A 22,122-nucleotide genomic window follows, 5' to 3' on the forward strand; every position below is an offset into this window, starting at 1 on the left:
TACCACGACTGAGGTGCCCTTGAGCAAGGCACCGAACCCCCAATTGCTCCCCGGGCGCCGCAGCATAAATGCTGCCCACTGCTCCGGGTGTGTGTTCACTGCTGTATGTGTGTGTGTGTGTGTGTGTATTCACTGCTGTGTGTGTGTGTGTTCCCTGCTGTGTGTGTGTGTGTGTGTGTGTGTGTTCCCTGCTGTGTGTGTGCACGTTGGATGGGTTAAATGCAGAGCACGAATTCCAAGTATGGGTCACCATACTTGGCTGAATGTCACTTCACTTCACTTCACTTCACTAATTTTATAGTAGTAAAAAATTACTTTATAATTTGTAATATTTCTATTCCTTTAAGACAATTGCTTTATTATGTTAATACTCTTAAAAAGGTTTAAAAAATAATTAATAAATAAAATAAAAATAAATATACTTTTAACAATTTATTTCTCAAATACACATATTTACACACACACACACACACACACATATGTACAGTTTGCATTTTAGAAACATTAAACTAATAAGTATTGTTTTTTTGTTTGTTATGAAAATAGAAACTCCCGTGGTGTTAACAAACAAACAAGCTCTGCAGTAAAGAGAATTCAGTCTGATTGATGGGGTTGTTTTTCAGATATCACCTCTGTGACCTGTGAAGAACTGCAGCAGCACAAGAACTTCCTGAAAGTCACCAAGAAACAGGAGAAAGACCTGAAAGACACGGAGAAGAAGTTTCAGAAGAAACGAGAAGAACTGATTCGGAAATACAGCGACCAGTTCAAAGCCTTGAAGAAGAAGAACGCGGGCAAGAAGTAAATACAGAATGAACTTGCTTGCTTATAGGCGGCGTTATTTTATACGATTGGAGTATTTTGAATTAGCTTTTATTTGTATACATTCCAACTTTCATATATTTTTCAAATTTAGTTACATTTTTAGGAATTATGTTATTTGCTTTTGTCATTTTTATTTTTAAAGTACTATTTAGTTTTTACTTTAGAATAGGGAACACTTATTCACTATTAACTACGACTTTTCCCTCAATTCCTAATTTGCTGCGTATTAATAGTTAGTTGTTAAGTTTAGGTATTGGTAGGATTAGGGATGTAGAATAAGGTCATGTAGAAGAAGGCATTAATATGTCCTTTATTAGAACTAATAAATGGCTAATATTCTAGTAATATGCATGCTAATAAGAAATTAGTTAAGAGACCCTAAAATAAAGTGTTACCACTTTTTCAGATCATATATCTTGCATTAACATCATTTCTCTATTTTAGTTCAAGTTTTAGTAATTTTGTTATGTATGTTTGTCATTTTATTTGTTTAGTTATTTTTTTTCTCATAAAATTAAATTTATTTTATTTAATTTAGTTGCCACGGCAGCATTTCTCATTTTCTTTTAAGTTTACGTTTTTCATCTAATATTTACTTTCCATTTCAGCTTTATTTCAATTAAAGAAAAGTATTTAGGTTTAGTTAACAGTATGCATCCTGATGATCGGCTGGTTCTGTCCTAGATCAGTTGACCTGGGATGTCTTATTGGTTAAACTAGCAAAGAAGTCCAGTGTGCCTCTACTTTTGAGCTCTTTTGAGCCGGGAAACATGTCTGTTGAACTTTACTGTTTCATGTTTATGTCCCTGAGATGTGTGTTGTGTGTTGATCTCTGGTTAAGTGTTTGTTTCCATGTGATTGTCCAGGTCTGGAGATGATCCAGGTGACCAGATTAATGAACTCAAGCAGAAGGTGAAGTCAGAGCTCAGGGCTCTGCTGGTGGAGCAGCACGATCAAATCAAGAAGAAGAAAGAACAACACAACACTGAGGTACAGACACAGATATTATGACTGTACAGTGTAGCTAATGATTGACAATCTTGATGAGGTGTTTTAAGAGTCACACTGTGGCCTAAATTACAGTGTCAGAACTTCATCACAAAGACCATTCATCAGCCATCAGAGAGTGTGCTTCTGTTGTATATTCAAGTAAATCTGCAGATTTTGTTTCAGAAATCATTATAAAATCATCCACATAGTACACAGCGTGTAAATCTGCTAGTAAACATTTTGAAAAAGCACATGCATCTCTCTAATCAAAACATGATTGGCATGAAGGGTTGTGCTGGCTTATGCCAAACAAATAAAATAATCACACAGTGATCAAAGTTTTTGTTTTACATAATATAATACAAACAACAATAATAATAGTAATCATTATTATTATTGTTTTATGAATTCTTATTTGATTTCAGCCATACTGAGCATTTTAATTAGCCAATTATTATTATTAATTTCGTTTCAAATTATTATTATTATTATTATGATTTTTACTGCAGCCATACTGAGTGTTTGAATTAGCCAAATACTATTATTCTTTTATTTTAATTTAATGAATATTTGTACTAACAGTTTAAATTTATTATTATTATTATCATTATTATATGAATTATATGAATTGAGCATTTAAATTGTTCAATTACTATTATTATCATTTTTTTATTATTATTGATTTCAGCAGTAATGAGCATTTTATTTTATTCTTTAAATTATTTATTTTTTTTTTTAACAAATTTTAGTTTGATTTTGGCCATACTGAGCATTTCAATGAGCCAAATAGTCCTCTAATGAGCTGACAGTCCTACACTGTTCCTGCTGGTCGTGAGCCAGGACTCTCTCAGGTATTGATTAATTAGCCATCAGCACTCTGCTGCTCTGTGTAGTCAGTTGATCTGCATAGATCAGGGGGTCAATCATGTCCCGTACTGGGAGAGAAAACCTGACCGGACCCACGACACCCTCTTACACTCATATCGACCACAGTCATCTCTGAACGGATCTGTGCTCCGCTCCGAGGAAAAACAAAAGCCTACTGCTTATATTTAAAGTCATGATCTGGTACTAGTGCTCCTGTGATATGATGAAACACTAAGTATAAAAGTTCAGTGTGTGCATCACCCAGCAGCGTTTGTACTCCAGACATAAGATTTCTCAAATCATGTGTCCTTTTAGGGAGACACCCTAGCAACCACATATCAACACTCTAAAACACATCAGAACAACCTAAAAACCACATAGTAACACTCTAAAATACTAATAACAACCTAGCAACCACATAGCAACACTCAAAAAATAGCAACAGCACAGTAATGTTCTAAAACACTCAAAGTAACCTAGCAACTGCATAGCAACACTCTAAAACACTCAGAACGGCACAAAAACTGCATAGCAACTATTTAAAACGCTCAAAATATCCTAGCAACCGCATAAAAACACTCTAAAACACTCAATACAACACGGAAACTGACTAGCAACACATCAAAACTACCAGAATAACCTAGCAACCGCATAGCAACACTCGGAACAACATAGCAACCGCATTGCAACACTCTAAAACACTTGGAACAACACAAAAACTAAATGGCAACTCTAGAACACTCTAAAATACTAATAACAACCTAGCAACCCCATAGCAACACTCAAAAAAACACTCAGAAAATAGCAACAGCACAGTAATGTTCTAAAACACTCAAAGGAGCCTAGCAACTGCGTAGCAACACTCTAAAACACTCAGAGCAACACAGCAACTGACTAGCAACACTGTAAAACACTCAAAGTAACCTAGCAACCGCATAGCAACACTCTAAAACATGCAATACAACACAGAAACTGACTATCAACACATCAAAACACCCAGAATAACCTAGCAACCGCATAGCAACACTCAGAACAACATAGAAATCACATAGCAACACTCAGAGCAACAAAGAAACCACATCACAGCACTCAGAATATCCTAGCTACCGCATAGCCACACTTTAAAACCACTCAACCCCATAGCAACACTCAAAACAACAAAAATCAAAAAAATCAAAACAACATACCAACAGTATAGTAAAACTCGAAAACCCTCTGAACAACCTAACAACCGTATGGCAACACTCATAACTTTCTACTGCTTAGCAACACTCAGAACAACAAAGAGACCGCATCACAGCACTCGAAAGTAGTCAGAATATCCTAGCAACCACATAGGAACACTTTAAAACACTCAGAACAACACAGAAACAGCATAGCAACACTTTAAAACACTCTGAATAACCTTACAACTGCATAGCAACACTAATACACTCAGAACAATACAGAAAATGCATAGCAACACTGGGAAAAATCTGGCAACTGCATAGCAATATTCTAAAACTCTCAGACCAACGTAGGAACCACATACTAACACTCTACGAGACTCAGAACAAGTTATTAAGATTCTGAAATGTTTAGAACATCATAGAACAATGTTGAAACTGCAAAGCAGCACTTTAAACCACTCAGAATGACCTAGCAACCACATAGCAACAGTCTAAAAACATGAGTGATATTTTCCTAAGTGATCAGATGCACCATTTTCACCTGCTGGAGCAGAAAGCAGGTGCTAGAGAAGTATTTCTTGGAAGTGACAGGAAGTGCTTGTATTCATTTCCTCTTTGTGGCAGCGTAGCAGATCTCAGAGCGGCTCAGAGCGAGGGCCAGCTGGTGCGTTCTGTTCTGATATGTGTAAGTGACACTTCCTGTGTTCTCTCCTGTATTTCCTGTGTGACAGCGTTTGACCAAACTCCTGGAAATGGCCACAGAGAAGCACTGCAGTGAGACCAAGGCACTCAACAGGTGTGTGTGTGTGTGTGTGTGTGTGTGTCTGTGCTCTTGACCTTTGAAATGAGAGAAATACAAAACAAAATGCAAGAAGGAGCGAGCGTAAGATGAATCATTGAGCGCTGCGAGCTTAGAGTGTTTTAATTCAGCTAATGCATCAGAGATCTGCAGTGCGTGAGTGTGTTTGCCTTGGGATTCATAACGAGTTTCACGTCTAACCAAACCAGAGGCCGGTGACCTTTTCTACATGGAGCGCAGTTTGTTTGTTAGCAGCACAGATCACATCTGTTTACCTACACAAACCACCGACAGAAACAAACCAAACAAATCTGCGGCTCAGTATCTGGATCTTTAGTAGCTTCGTCGCACTTTTAGCTTCTCAAAATGAAATAAAACAGCTCATATGAGGAATGACTGTTGTATGAGATCATTTGACTTGATGTGATGTAAATATTGCTAATATAAACAACTAAATTAAATAAAATGCATGTAATATTCATGATATCGCTCATCCTTACGATCTGTTTTTTCTTTTTCAGTGAGCCCAAGAAGAAAGACAAGTAAGTTATTTTTTTATGTTTTTGGATTTTACATAAAATGTACAATTAAAATAAATAAATAAATTATATTATTAAATTACATTACATACAGTCATGGCCAAAAATATCGGCACCCTTGGTAAATATGATCAAAGAAGGCTGTGAAAATTAATCTGTTAATCCTTTTGATCTTTTATTTAAAAGATTCACAAAAATCGAATCTTTCATTGGATAATAAGAATTTAAAACGGGGGGAAATATCATTATGAAATAAATGTTTTTCTCTAATACACATTAGCCACAATTAACGGCACTCTTTTATTCAATACTTTCTGAAACCTCCATTTGCCAGTTTAACAGCTCTAAATGTTCTCCTATAATGCCTGATGAGGGTACTGACACATGGGGTACTTTTTATCCCTGTGTTCACCAAACCCATCTTGAGTGTTTGCTGCTTAAAAGTTCATATTTTAGTTTCATCTGACCATAGAAGTCAGTCCCATTTGAAGTGCCAGTCCTGTCTGATAACTGAATATGCTGGAGTTTGTTTTTGGATGAGCTTGGAGAATTTTTCTTGAAACCCTCCCAAACAACATGTGGTGATGTAGGGGCTGTTTGACAATTTTTTTAAAAAGGTTTTCTGACCCCGAGACTCAACTATTTTCTGCAATTCCCAAGCTGTGATCCTTGAAGAGTCTTTAGCCACTCAAACTCTCCTTCTCGCCGTGCATTAGGACGATATAGACACACGTCCTCTTCCAGGCAGATTCATAACATTTTCTGTTGATTGGAAATTCTTAATTATTGCCCTGATGGTGGAAATGGGGATTTTCACTGCTCTAGCTCTTTTCTTAAAGCCACTTCACTAATTTGTGAAGCTCAATTATCTTTTGCTGCTCATCAGAAATATATTCTTTGGTTTTTCTCATTGTGATGGATGATTAAGGGAATTTGGGCTTTGTTTTCCCTCCTATTTATATTTCTGTGAAACAGGAAGCTGTATATATATATACAGTATATATATATGTGTGTTTTAATGTTTTTGAAAGAAGTATCTTATGTTCACCAGGGCTGCATTTATTTGTTTATAAAAAGGTTAAATTAATGTAAAATAAAAATAAAAATGTAAATTTAAAATAATAGATTTTTAATCCAAATAAAACACTTATTAGTAATGATTTAAATCATAAAAATGTAAAAAGTAACAAAAAATAATATATTTTTAATGGTTTTGAACGACATCCCTTTTGCTCACCAACAATCCATTTATTTAATCATAAAAAATTGAAAATGAATGTAAAATTAAAATAAGTAAAACACTTACTAATAATTATTACATCAATTTTTGAAAGATGTATCTTTAGCTCACAAAGGCTACATTTGTCAAATGAATGGAAAATGGAAAATACAAATATAAAAATGACCCTTATTAATAATTCATTAAATAATGAAAATGGAAACTTAAAACAAATATTTATTTATTTGTTTTAAGTTTCCATTTTCATTATTTAATGAATTTATAAAAGTCTCACCAAGAAGTCTCACAGAGACTGCATTAATTTGATTGAAACTACAATAAAAACAGGAATATTGTGAAATATTATTACAATTTAAAATAATTGTTTACTATGTGGATATAGTGTACAATGTAATTTATTGCAGTGATCAAAGCTGAATTTTCAGCATCCAGTCTTCAGTGTCTCATGATCCTTCAGAAATATGCTGTAAAAGTATTCATTAAAACTGACCCTATACTTCTGGAATAATGTATAGAATGTATAACTTTTAAGAGTACAATAGCATTTTAGCTTTACTAGACCTAGTTTGTGTTACATTAAACATGATTATTATTGTTTAATGCACAAATCTTCATGTTTCTCTATTTCAGAATGAAGAAATGCAAAAGTACGGAGCAGCTTGACAATGATAGCGCTCAGGTAAAACACCACATGAACACAGATCGAGTGATCGAGCATGTCGAACACACAAGGAAAAATAGACGAGCAGCAACTAAATGAGAAGCGCAACTGAGAGGAGAGCCGTAACCATGGCGACGGTCGGACACAAAGCCGTGGTTTAGGTTGAGTTTTAACAAACGCAGACTAACATGTGCTCTCTCTCTCTCTCATGATGTTTACAGCAGGTGAACGATGGAAATGTGCTCCTCCAAATTCATTCACTCTTCTTTTTATTTCTTTCACCGCTCCATTAATTGCACATCTCCACTGCCAGAACAGAATGTCATTAGAGTTTGAGATGTAAAGATCACAGAAAATATGTTTAAAGATGTATTTATAAAGCCAGTGAGTATATGTGAGCGCAAACTCGGCTTCATGCGTCATTGCGTTCCTAAATGTGGAGAATTGTTGAATACAATTAAAAACTCTTATACTCAATAGTTTATGCTTTTTAGAGTATTGTGTCATCAGTTGACCAATATACTAATATCAACCTCTACAACATGCATTAATTAAAAAATTAAAAATTTAAATAATTTTAAAACAAAAAGACTTTTAAATCATAAAAATGTAAAACTAAAATAAATATATAACTTTAAAATAAAAACAAAACCTGTCCAAATGGAGCGGTTAATTAAATCATAAAAAAAATTAAAGTTAATATAAATTATTTTAAAATAAATAATCAATTTAAAACACCTACTAATAATTAATTAATTCTTAAAAATAAAAAAATAAACACATTTTTAAAAATTATCAAAATAAAACACTTACTGATAACTAATTCAATCATTTTAAAATAAAAACAATCTATATAAAATGCTTATTAAAAAGATGAAATAAGTTTGATGAAACGTTTTATTTTTAACCTGCATGTTGTGAACATTAACCAAAATCAGAGAACCATAAACTTGCAAATTTATTAAGTTATTGAAATACGAACTATATTGAAATGAATTAACATTAAATCTCAGGGGGTCTTCAAATTTATATTTTAGCTCAAAGAGGTTTGTCTGATAAAGTTTTGTTCCTGATCTGTAAGAACCAATTGTGAGTTGAGTCTCATGAGTCTTTATGGTTTTGCAGCAGATTGATAGTCTAGGAATGAACTTTAAACTCAATTTAAAGTGAAAGGTCACAGAAGTTGATCTTTTCCACTATAATTGAGCTTCAGAACTGAATCATAAAGTCTCCTCAGATGTTCAGCAGCTGTATGGAGAGTGTCAGCTCAACGTGATGTGCAAATAATAGATGCACATGGACTCTGTTTTCTCTTCTGTCTCACTGACACACACACACGTTCATGCACATGCAACACGCCTGTCGAACACTGGATATTAACATGCATATGTGCTGCACAAATATGTAAGCGCACATGACGTCAAGGTGTGCTCAGTTGTGTGAGCATGTGATGCTGGTTTGAACACGTGTGTGTGCTGATAAGGCATGTAATGTCACACTCTTTCAGTCGGCAGATAACAGCAGCGCTGATGGTTCACCGCAGGAACAGGGTCTGAAGAAGAAACAGGCCGCCACGCTGGCCAGCATCAGAGAACTGATTAGTCAGGTAAATACTGACCCTGTTTTCTGTCCTGCATCATGGTCCTGACTGAATCTGAATGTGCACATTACACACAGCCGTTTAAAAGTTTGGGGTCAAAGATTTTTTTCATAAAAAATCAGTCATTTTATTCAGCAAAGGTGCATTAAATTGATCAAAAGTGACCAAAAACAAAATTTCTAATGTTACAAAATATTTTTATTTAAATTTCATTGACTTGAAGAGAAGGTAGCAATGAATTAAATCATAAAAATGTCAAATTAAAATAAATTAATAATTTTAAATAAATCATAATAAACCAATTACTGATAATTAATTATATCCTAAAAATGTCAAATTAAAATAATCGGTTTAAAAAATATACGTATTAATTGTATTCAGAAAGGATGCATTAAATTGATCAAAAGTGAAAAAGATTGTTACAAAAATGTTACTATTTCCATTTCAGTGACTTGAAAAGGTAATAATTAATTTTTTTAATTTTAATTTTATTATTTATTTCGAACAAAACACAATATATATAATAAAAAAAGATATATATACATTGTATATACACACACATACATGCACATATATCCATATAACAACAAATTATTACCAAATTAAGAAAAAAACACGTCCCAAAGACGTTATACATGAAATGAATGAAATTATAAAAATGCAAAATCAATGAATAATAAAAAAAACAAAATAAAACAATCAAAATAAAACACATAATTGATTCTAAATGAAATGTCAAATTAAAGAAATATTTTTAATTATGTTTTTTTTATTTTATGCAGCGATGATGCATGAAATTGCTCAAAAGTGTCAGTAAAGACATTTATAATATTGGAAAGGATTTATATTTCAAATAAATGCTGTTCTTTAGAACTTTCCATTTATCTGTGAAAAATAAAATGCATCACGGTTTCCACAAAAATATATATTTTTTTTCAGCATTGATGATAATCAGAAATGTTTCTTGAGCAGCAGATCAGCATAGTAGAATGATTTCTGAAGACTGGAGTAATTCTGAAAATTCAGTTTTGATCACAGCAATAAATTACATTTTAACAGATATTCACACAGAAAACAGCTGTTTTAAATTGTAATAATATTTCACAATATTACTGTTTTTCTATCAAATAGATTCAGCCTTGATGAGCAGAAGAGTCTTCATTAAAAACCAAACTTTTGGGGACTTTTATTATAATTACATAAAGGGGATTTTATTTTAACCAGACTTTATTAAAATAACTTTCTCTGCCTATTCCCACTGAATATTGGTTTTCTCTCAGAAATGCATCAGATTATGAAACTTAAATGCATTAACCATGCCGTTTCATTAAGTCAGATTTGGCCTATTCTTTTTTCAGGAAAGAGATTTCTGAATTTAATAATGCTGTAATAACTGGAAGAGAAGCCAATGACTAATTGAGCACCTGAATCACTTTTACTGACGTCTTTATCAGTGAATCTTCCTGTTGATGTTGTTACAGGAACAGATGTGCTGGAAGTGGTAGTAACACCTGGATTGTGAATGGAGTTTTTCTCATGCAGATGTGTTTTAGTTTGGCATGTTTTGGTCTCAGACTCTTGCTGACGTGAGGCAACAGACGAGGGTTTTTAAATCTCTCAGGATTTATAGATCTGGAGCTGCTTGTGACACTTCAGATGAACCATCTGTCTTCAGAGCGCTTTAAGCCCGCTGTCCTCAGCCCTCCACAGTTTTTTTTGTGATCATTTCAAAATTTTAACAAGAAGTATTTACGACTTTAAGGATGGCCCTAGCAACCACATAGCAACACCCTAGCAACTCCATAGCAGTACACTAAAACCACTTAGGACCACTTTGCAACTGTAGATATTAATAATATTATTTAGCAAAGATGCATTAATTTGATCAAAATATAAAAATGTATAATGTTGCAAAAGATTTCCATTTCATTTAGTTGATAAAAAAGCTAATAAATAAATAATAAAAATTTAAAATAAAAATAAATGAATATTTAAAAAATAAAAACAATATAAAAAAAAGTTCAAACATGAAATAAATTAAGTAAATAAATTACTAATTATTAATCAAATCATAAAAAATGTCAAATTAAACATTTTAAAGCAAAGGCTATTAAAATAAAAAAGTTTGTAATAATGAATTCAATCATAAAAACATAGTTAAAAGAAATAAATAATAAACAATCCAAAATAAAACACTAAAATAAATAATTAAATGTTTCTAAATATTTTTATTTCATTGAGTTCAAAGTCAAAAGTTAGTTTATTTATAAAGAAAAAAGCAAGTGTTTATCAAAGTACAGTACTCACATAAAATAATTAAAAATATTGATGACGCAAACAGTCACCAACACAAGGGAAGACAATAAAACAGTAAAAAAGAAAGCAGCTATATATATATATATATAAATGTTACAAAAGATTTCTGATTTCAAATAAATGTTTTTCTTGTAAACATTTTTATACAAATTTAGGTATTAAGGAATATTTTGTTGCTTTACTAAGTGATCAGACTTTGGGACAGTTTACCCAAAACTGAAAATTCTCTCATCATTTACTCACCCTCAAGTTACCCGAGTGAGTTTCCTTTTTATGTTGAACACAAAAGAAGATATGAAACAAACAGTTGCATGTAGCCATTGACTTACATAGTAAAGAAAAAATACTATGGAAGTCAATGGGTACCGTCAACTGTTTAGTTACCAACATTCTTCAAAACATCTTCTGATGTGTTCAACAGAAGAAAGAAACTCATACGGGTTTGGAACAACTTTGAAGTAGAGTAAATGGTGAACTATCTCTTTATTCCTCCTGTGAGGTTCGTCTTTAGATCACGTTGATGTTCACTGCTGTGACCGACTGCTGGTCTCATTTCTTGACCTCTGTGTGCAGCTGAATAAAGACACCGTGGCCGAACACGCGAAGAAGATGTGGTCTCTGCCCGGTGACCTGTCCGAGGCCGTCAACTCCTGCGTCCAGCCGCATTTCCCAGAGCATGTGGAGAAGGTCAGCGAGAGCCGCTCGGAAAACACCGGACAGTGCAACCCTGTGTTCGTAGGATGAGCTCCATCATAACAGGAGTTCAAATGAACTCAACATTATTATTTATCATTTTAATTTATTTGACACTTGTTTATATTTTAGTATATATTTTGTTCTTTTCATTAGTTACGACAAAGCTAAGGACATGTTTGCTTTAATGCAAATTAGCATTAACCTCGCAGAAAAATCAGGAGAAAATTAATTTATTAAATGAAACGTCTCATGAGATCACATCAGGGCCATATTTCACTTCAAAATAAAGAGGAAAAAATAGGAAATTTTGCATTAAGAAAATTACGGGAGTTTTAGGATCATAACAATTTTCTTGCATTGTGGCTGATTTAAGATTTTTTTTCCACCAAAATCTCATTAATATAATAGAAAAATAAATGTATTTAATGCATCATCTATGTGATATGTTTTATATATATTCTTTTTCTTACTTTATTTTATTAGATGAAATTATGCCTGTTTTAGGACCATTGATATTTCTTGCATTGTGATTCATGTTTTAGTTAAATTAAATTAACCCTGTTTTAAGATTGCTTTTAGATTTTAAGTAAAGTTTAATAATAAATAAATAAGTTAATTATTTATTTATTTATTTTAACTATGAGGTGAAATATGATTTTAAAATCATTTAAGCTTTTGCTTTTTTTCTTTTTTCTTTTTTTTTTAAAGGACAATCACGATTTTTTTTGCATTTTGACATTTCCTCATTTTGCCCACAAATTGTACTGTAATGCATATACACACACACACACACACACACTTATATTTTATACTCATATGTAATATACATGAGCTTAAGTCTAAGAGATTGGTATAATGAAATTTAAGGCTGTATGTCATTGAGATTTATTTAAGCAATCAAATTCACATAAACAAATATACTTTTCTGACAGATGCACTTTGGTTTGTAGGAGTTTTGTCCTGGTGGAGGTGATAGATAACTGTAAAAACACATGGGCATTGACAGCAAGCACATTCACTCTGGTGTGGTACAGTAGGATCTGCTTTTAGTGGCAAGACTTCAAGTAAAATGAATGATGTTCAGGTAGTTTGATTGAACCATCCACTGTGTGTTTTCACTCAGAAAATGATAAGGAGAGGACAGAGAATGACAGTGAGTCAGTCCGTCCATCAGTGATCGGCCCACTCGCTATTATTCAGATGATTTGGTTGAGTCTGTGTCCTAAATAACACTTACAGTTCACAGTCGGACAGTCAATATCACTAAATAAACCCAGACCACCGCTGACTGTATCTTGCTTTTACACACATACTGACCCAATAAATAAATATGAAATACCGATGTGAGTGAAAATGGTTTTATTATGCAAGTATAGAGCATGTGGAGTGATGCTTTCCGCCTCTAATTTTACAGCTGTGAAGATTTCAATGAGGGTCTTAAAATAGCTGAATGGATTCTGGATGGTGGGTGTTTATTTTTGGCAGAGACAGGGTTATTATAGTTAACTCAAACTAAAACTAAAACCATAAAAACTATTTTGAAAAACTTTTCTTAAACTGAAATAAAAAAAATTAATTCAGCTAGTTGCCGAGGCAACATTTCTTTTTCATTTTGTCATTTTGTTTAACCTGATGTCCCAACATAAGTAAAACTATATAATGATTTTTTCCTCTTCTTGAAATAAAATAACTGATTTTTTTTTTTTTTACTTATTTTATCTCAGCCAAGGCAACATTTCTCATTTTCATTTAGTTTAACTGTGTACTAAGATGAATACTAATAAAAAATAAATAAATATTAAAACAAAAAGATGCCATAAATAAAACTGAAATATAAATTAATAAAAACTATATAGACATAGAAAATGAAAAAAGTAGATAAAAAAGATAAAAACAAAAAATATATATTAAAAAAGTATAATAGTATCTCTATGATACTTTAATAGTTTTATTTTATCTCATGAAGACTGTCAAGATCACATCCATGTGTGCTTTGTGACATATTTCAATGATAATAAAATGCCCCTGGTCTGAACTAACCTATCAGATATAAGAGCAATAGCTAGTTCTCCTTTGTGATGAAGTGTTTGTGAACTCTGACACACGGATGTGTGATTGAATGTCCTCACACACTCACACTCACACTGAGATCTTCACTGACTCATGATGGGTTCTCCTGCCCGCTGTTAGATAAAATACTCATCTAGTCTGGTGCATGTGTGAGCGAGAACGAGATAGTACAGAGGAGAACGGCTTTAACCACATGAACTCTGCTTATAACTGGATCATATTTGATACATGAATTTCTAAGGCCTCTAAACGATCAAACTTTGCTGTTAAATGTTTCACACACAATCTCCTCCATGCCTTCAGTCGTCAGTTTTATCCAATAAAAGCTCTTTTAGTGCAAACGTCCAGCTTCAGCTGCTGCTTCATGTATTTTTATCAAATAAACGTCAGGGTAACACTAGAATACTGTTTCTTACTTACTGCATAACTAATAAGGAATTATTGAAGAACTAACAGGTAATTATTCATTAACACTTAATTTACTACTGTTAAGGAAAAGTGTTAACTAATCAGTATATAATACAATTTTATGATTGTGTTAAGTAACAGTTAGCTAATCAATAACTAATGTATTCTGTCATACCTCCTGAAGAACTACTATTAATTATCCACTAGTTAAGGTTCAAGAAAAATAACTACTAATGAACAGTTATACGCAAATAATGACTATAATAATCAGGTTGTGGCCCACAAATCAAGTGCTTGAGTAAAAGGACAAGTACAAAGTACTATAATGGTAATGAAATATGCATTTTGTTTGCTGCACACCCAAAAGGACTCATTACTATAATTGTACATAACGAGGGGTGAGAACCAGAAGGATGTAAGTGACATTTTGGGTGAAATGGATATGTAAAATTTTAAGTTGGCTCAACTTTTTTTTTTTTTTACAGTGTACTGTTATAAAGAGCTCATTGATTTACATTACAAGCATCTGAGTTTCATCATATACATATCAGCATCTGTAGCAAATTGCATATTTTTGCTTTGAGTAACGCATATAATAATAAACACACAAATACTGTGTGTGTGTGTGTGTGTTGAAGTCAGTGATAGTCTGTTTTGTGCTGGAATGTGTGTGTTATCAGTCGGTCCGTTGGCTCTGGGCTTCACATGTTAATATTCACATGCACAGAGGGGTGAAATGTGTAATGAACTAATTAGCATGTCCGTCTGATCGCTCTGCCCACACACACACAGAGATCTCCCATCTGCCCTTGACTCATGTCTCCTCTCACAGGACGTTCTTCATGTTCTCAATGAGCAATCACTTCATTATGTGCCACAATTTCTCATTCTGAATGCACATTTGCGAGATTTGCTAAAAACACTGCGACTGAACTAGAAGTAGCACATTTTTAAGTCTCACTATCATTTGAAGCGCTAATCGTCCACAGGACTGGAGTTGATTTTCATGTTCAGTTTTTTTTATGCATAGAAATTAATATTCTGTTTTAAATGTGTCCAGTTGTATCCGTATGTTCAGTTTTATATTTAAGAGTTCACTTATTTTTGAAAAACTAATAGGCTGTTATTGCATTACTGAAAATAATGAAAATATCTGATATAATTGAAAATACTACTGTTGTAACCTTTTAAACAAAATAGCCTAATAATGTTGTATTACTTTTTTTAATATTCTGTTATTTAATGTTTCCATTTAATACATAGTTTCACATCATTATCGGGTGCTTTAATTATATAATTGGGTATGTGACACCATTGCATGTTTGCATAAATGAGCTAGTGAACTGAATCGGTTCACAGAAACGAACGGTTTTAAAGAATCAGTTCACTGAAAAGAATCAGATTCCCCGTTTGTCTGAGGCTCTGGATTACAGGTAATAATGCTGTAAATAATGTTCAGTTTCTTGCACAGACCAATCATTTAATTTCATAAGACATCAATATATCATCAGGAGTCACGGGTATTAATGCTTTTTTATTCTCAATAACAGGCAGCCACTGACTTATATTTTATGAATCACCTAGGAGCACAGTTTCAGCTAAACATCTTCTACTGATGAATAAAGTCATCTACATCTTGGATGACCTGAGGGTGAGTAAATTAACAGCAGATTTCAACTTTTAGGTGAACTGTCCCTTTAAATGATCAGAAACGGCCAGGTTTGAAATAACATGTTCCCTTTAAGAGTTAAGCATATCCATTAACATTTGTATTTTATGCTACCATCAGCCCTCTCTAATATATCCATTAACATGTGTAATGCCTGATGAGAATCTGATATGATGTCTATCCGAGAACTGACCTAAAAATTCTTCCTCTTTTTGTTTATAGGCCTGAAATAATGGGAATCTGTGCAAATAACTGCATGTACCGCGGTGCCATCCAAGCCATTAGAGTAAATCTGAGTATTTTCTGGGAAATAAGCATGTAATTTGCGAAGCGAGGCGGCACTGAGTCACCGGCCTCAGTTTCCCTGTAAACATGTACGATCTGCTCCCTGATGCTCCTCCAGACCTCCAGCCACCTGCTCTGATCCTCCCGCCTCCTCCAGTGGAGCCTCTTCTTGCTCCGCTTCCCCGCGTTGTCTCCCGGGACTCTAATGCAGGGTTTCTGCCAGATTGGCGCATGTCGAAAGGGTTTGCCTCTTCTATTAGAGCGGCCGCCCCAGCACCATCTGCTCCCGCTGATGCCTCCCAAATTATTTCACATTTCACTCCATCTCTGAGGCAGGGACACATTAAACACTAAAATTGCATCAGTTTAATTTTCAGAGAGATGCTGCATGATTTCCAACAAGAGGTCATGTTAGATATTAAGTGAGGTGATTCCTGTTTTACATGCTTATGCGATATTAATATGTTTGTCAGGTTGCAGTAAGTCAAGCATCTTTTAGAGTTAAAGTAGGCCTATAAAACTTTAGTATGCAACTAGTTAAAATCAAATTGTATGAAGAAGTTTTAAAAACACCGTAGCAACCACAGAGCAACATCCTGGCAACCACCCACAACAACCTAAGAACTGTATCATTGCATTAAGGACCACTAAAGTTACCTTAATAAATGCACATCAGTGCTGTGAGGTCGGTATAAGATTATTTATTTATTTATTTTGAATCACTTTTTTATGCATTAAAAGCCGGTTTCCACCACAGAATTTTTAAAAGTAAATTTTTACCTCTCAATTCTGATTTCTTTCTCGCAATTCTGAAATAATGTCAGAAAAAAAATAAAAAATTAAATAGGTAATTGCAACCTTTTTATCTCACTTTTCTGACTCATTTTCTCATAATTGGATATTTATATCTCACAATTCAAACTCAGAACTGTGAAGCAAAACTCGCAATTTCCTTTTTTTTTAATCCCTCTGCTCAGCAAGGGTGCGTTTATTTATTCAAATATACATAGAAAATGTGAAATATTATTAAATTTTTAAAGAACTGTTTTCTATGCAAATATGCTGTAAAATATAATTTACTTCTGTGATCAAAACTGTATTTTCAGCATCATTGCTCAGTCTTCGGTGTCGCATGATCCTTCAGAAATCATTCTAATATACTGATTTGCTGCTTAAGAAACATTTCTGATTATCATCAATGTTGAAAACAGTTGAAAGGGTTATTTTTGTTTTATATCTCATCATTTTGACTTTTTTATCTCGTAATTGTGGCAGAGTATATAACATTTTTTGGCTTATTATACCATCATTTCAACTTTTTATTTCATAATTATGACTTAGTATATCAGAGATTTCATATCAGAATTATTTACTGTTTGTCTCATAATTATGATTTAGTATCTCATAATTTCGACTTTATCTTATAATTATGACTTAGAAATCTTTAGCAACATTATAAATGACTTTACAGTCACATGAATAACATGGTTTGTAATAAATTGTTAAGAATAGTGAATTTTACGGCACTGAAGTCCCATCCCAGTGTCCGTCTGTGAGTCAGCGCTTTTGATCACAAAGCCAGAACATTCTTAGAAGCAGAGAATGAACCCTACAATCCTTCAGAAAGTAACTTCAGTCATCTGTGACCTGAATTGTTCAATAATTGTGTCCTTCAGAGAAGCTGAAGCTGAAGATGTGTGAAATAACAGGGTCTGCAGAAATAAAAGCTATTTTGCTCGGACGAGCTTTTAATTCTTTGTTCAAGGTTCTGTCAGACTGTGAAAGTGAGCACTTCTGCTATAAAAAGCAACTTGCTTTTGTGTCCGAACTGCTTGAGTGGCTCTCTGGCGAAATAACCACAGCATCTGTTCTCAGCGAGGGTCCTGACGAGCCAAAAATACATCCACCGAGAAAAACATCATATTCACCATGACAACATACCAAGTATTCTGCTGGACTGATCTGAAAATGGGAATTCATGTTTTTCTTCTGTCGATCAAGGTTTCAACACCAGCCTTTAAAAGAAGAAGCTCACCGACTTCACAGCCACATGCAGCACAGTAAAAAACAACAAAGTAACAGTTAAGACATACTAAGTCACAATTGGGAGATAAAAAATTAAAAACATGACATACCAAGTCATAATCATGACATAAATTGAAATTATGACACAAAGTTGAAATCCTGTCATATTCTGAAATCATAATTATGACACAAATTGAAATTGTGATATAAAAAGCTAGAATTGTGACATGCTACGTCAATTATGAGTTTTTATGAGAAAGACGAAATTGACATTAGATAAAAATTTGCTATCATGGCATTAAGTCATAATTATGAGATAAAGTTGACAGTCATAATTGTGACATAAATCAAAGTTCTGACATAGAAAGTCATAATTATGAGATAGAATGTCGAAATTATGATACAATTTTATATTTATGACATACTACGTCATATTTGAGATAAAAAGTCAAATAAAAAGTAGAAATTTTGACATACCAGGTTATAATGAGATAGAAAAAAAGTGTAAATGGCTATATAAAAAAATTAAGTAATAATTATGAGATAAAAATTCAAAATCAAGACATACTATGTCTTTATTCTGACATAATGAAATGAAATGCCTTTAACTGAAAACTGAGTGTTTAATCTTGTCATTATTGACACACTATTTTCCTATTCTGATATTGGAAAGTTGCTTTGATACAATCTGTATTGTTAAAAGCGCTATATAAATAAAGGTGACTTGACTTGACATAAAAAGTTATAATAATGACATTAGGTCATAATTATGAGATAAAAATCTAAATTGTGAGATAAAATGCTATAATTATGACATAAGTCATGATTATGAAATATAATGTCAAAATTCTGACACTGAGATAAAGTTGAAATTATGATAAAACGTTACAGTTGTTACATTGTGGTAATTATGAGATAAAAAGCTGAAATTATAACATACAAAGTGATAATTAAAATATAAAAAAAAATGAAATTATGATATATAATGTTATAATTATGGCATAAAAAGTTATAATTATGAAATACTAAATATAATAATTATTATTATAACAAAGTTAATATTATGATATGGTGAATCCTAATTATGAGATAAAAAGGCACAATTACATACTAAGCCATAATTATGAGATTAAATTAGAACTTTTTTGTTATAATATTTGCTTTTTATCTCATAATTATGACTTAATGTGCCACAATTCTTTAATGTCATAATTATGATTCACCAAAGCATGTTTTTTTTTTTTTTAATGTGGCGGCAATAGGCCACCATAACCTTGTAATATATTGAATAACACTCAGAATCCAGATGCCCAACTTCAAAACTAATGTGGACGGACCTATAATATCAGAAGAAATGTATGCTACATCCCTGCCCTTGTTTGCTTTACCCAGAATTCCACCTGTTTTTAATAGCTAAATAAGATGGCTCTATTACTTTGTTCTTTTGGACGCACCTGTTGATCTTTGGCTCTGCGCGGGAGTCCTCATCCCTTAAGTGTTCATTTCCAGTTGCATCACCCGGCTTTTTCCTTAAAAACAATTTAGTGTCCCCAATGGCTTCACAGAACAAAACAAAGCACTGAGCCGTAACAGCGCTCTGTTGCTTTATGGCCAATTATAGTTAATTTTTGCATCTATAAACAGTGAGTGTTACATGAGTTCAAATGCAGAGAAACGTGAGGCCTGGAAGTGTGTTGCAGGGAAATGTCAGTCATGTGACTCGTTCACCGTGCAATAGGGGTTCACACATCTCGCATTTTGTTCAAGTTTTAAACAGAATTATTTTGCCTTCTTAAAAAAATTTAATTTATTTTTGTAAGTCATGATTATGAGATAAAAGTTAAAATGATTACATATTAAGCCATAATTATGAGATAAAATGTTGAAATCATGACAAACTAAGTCATAATGAGATTAAAAAATAGTTATGAATGAGTTCTAGTTCGAATGGAGAAAGCTGCTTTCGTCTAAGCTCCACTAATCCTCTGAATAATTTCGTAATAAATGAATCTGAAAGTTAAGGTTTAACCTTTAAAGTTGTTCGGAAGGAAGTCAAGAAGTTAATAAAACCACAACAATGCCAAAACATTTGAAAAAAGACGGCAAATTACACGAAGAGGCTGACGATCAGGGCAAAGCCTCAAGCAACGCTACAGGAGAGCCGAGGCAAATCGGCACTAACGCCAGTGTTGCCAATTTAGCTATTTTGTAGCTAGATTTAGCGACTTCCCCACCCCTTTTGAGACTTTTTTCAAACGTTTAGGGACAAATATAGCAACTTCTTGGACAAACCTAATCTAAGTTCTTATCTTGCCCACTGATCTCTATTCATCTTTATATAGGTCAGTGAATTTGGCATTATGATGTCATCTAGTGACATATAGCTACCAGTTTTAGCTACCTTCAATTGAAAGCAGTTTGCAACACTGGCTAACTCTAGCACAACTTCTCCTAGCACTCAAGACATCATGGACGCCATAACAGCCCTTAATGCTTAATTTAGCCAAAAATTCGACACGTTCACGCAAACATTGACTGACCTACGATCAACGCTGACAACCATGGCAGAAAAAGTCAAGACGATCGAAGAGGCTACAACGAACCGTCTGACATGCATAGAAAACAGTGTACAGATCTACTGGATGAGTGTAAGAGACTCAGAGATAAATGTAACGACCTCGAGTCCCGCTCCAGACGCAATAACATTCGGCTGATAAGAGTTGCAGAGAAGGAAGAAAACGGCAGGCCTACCGAGTTTATAGCGGAATTACTTCCAAAACTGCTGGGTTCCGAAAACTTCATCAAACCTATCCAGATTGATCGTGCGCACAGGGCCCAGCGAAGGCCGAGAGATGATCGTCCTGACTAGAGAGAAATCTCTAGAATACAAAGGAAAAAGGGTGCACATTTTTCCAGATTTGACCTCGGATGTGTTGAAGCAGAGATCGGCGTCAAGCACAGAATTCGATTCCCATCTACGCTTATCGTGAGCGCAAAAGAAGGTGAGACTAAAACTTTTGACACACCAGAGGAGGCTGGAATCTACTTGTCACGAGTCGTGAACAACTGGCCTGTGGACTAAATGGAAGTAACAGATTAGATTGAACTGAATACATTTTTTTTATTATTATTTTTGTTTATTGGAATAACAGTGAACATTATGGATATTGTGTTATTTGTGTTTATTCTATTTTAACAGAGGAAGATTGTGTTTTTTTTTTTCTTTCTTTCTTTCTTTTCGGGGAACACGGAAGATTACGTTGCATCAGTGGTGAGTGATCCGGTAGTAACGTGGAGTTAAGTCATCTGTCTGATAGGAAAGGGTGGGAATACGGGGCGTTCTGTTTGTATACGCTTGCTCTGATTTGTTCTTGGGAAGGGGGTATAGTTACGGTTCGGTTGGAAGGCCTGGTAAAATTAAACTAGCATCGGATATTAGAAAAAATATTGACTTTTATATAAATATTTAGAATAGATCAAACACACTGTAACGGATCGGCCAGGCTCCACCACCACCCAATCACACACACAGAAGGCACAGTAAGGCTTCTGAGTTGAAATGTGAGAGATATGAACCATCCAGTGAAAAGACGTAAGTTATATACTCATAAATAAATTACATGCTGAAATTATATTTCTACAAGAGACTCAAATAAAACAAACAGCAAAGGCTCTTCTTAATCCTGGATGGGCTGCTCAAGTATATCAGTCAAACTTTTCTACTAAATTAAGGGGAGTCACGGTCATTGTAAAAAAGCAAGTACCATTTATACATAAAAAGACAATATCTGATAAAAAAAATTGTTTGTGGTGAAATAAATTCAGTTCTTATTACATTGGTTAACTTGTATAGTCCTAATTATGATGACCCAATTTTCTTTTAAAGGGTTTTAGACAAAATACCTGACTTTGCTTTATGTAACTTGATTATTGGGGGAGATTTTAATTGTGTTATTGACCCAG

General features: G+C 33.5%; 1 protein-coding gene across 1 annotated transcript in view; it reads left to right on the top strand.

Annotated features, from left to right (window-relative positions):
- Positions 1 to 11,750, top strand: part of plcb2 (phospholipase C, beta 2) — a gene marked incomplete at its 3' end in the record, with an annotated part of 32,714 nt that extends 20,964 nt beyond the window's left edge. The window contains exons 26-32 of the mRNA XM_079444105.1: positions 624 to 801; positions 1,692 to 1,815; positions 4,583 to 4,647; positions 5,172 to 5,192; positions 7,060 to 7,108; positions 8,598 to 8,696; positions 11,580 to 11,750. Coding sequence (XP_079300231.1) covers positions 624 to 801; positions 1,692 to 1,815; positions 4,583 to 4,647; positions 5,172 to 5,192; positions 7,060 to 7,108; positions 8,598 to 8,696; positions 11,580 to 11,750 — 707 coding nt within the window. The remainder of the gene's footprint in view (positions 1 to 623; positions 802 to 1,691; positions 1,816 to 4,582; positions 4,648 to 5,171; positions 5,193 to 7,059; positions 7,109 to 8,597; positions 8,697 to 11,579) is intronic.
- Positions 11,751 to 22,122: the final 10,372 nt, after the last annotated feature.

This window comes from Barbus barbus (assembly GCF_936440315.1).
Source record: "Barbus barbus genome assembly, chromosome: 20".
Taxonomy (NCBI): domain Eukaryota; kingdom Metazoa; phylum Chordata; class Actinopteri; order Cypriniformes; family Cyprinidae; genus Barbus; species Barbus barbus.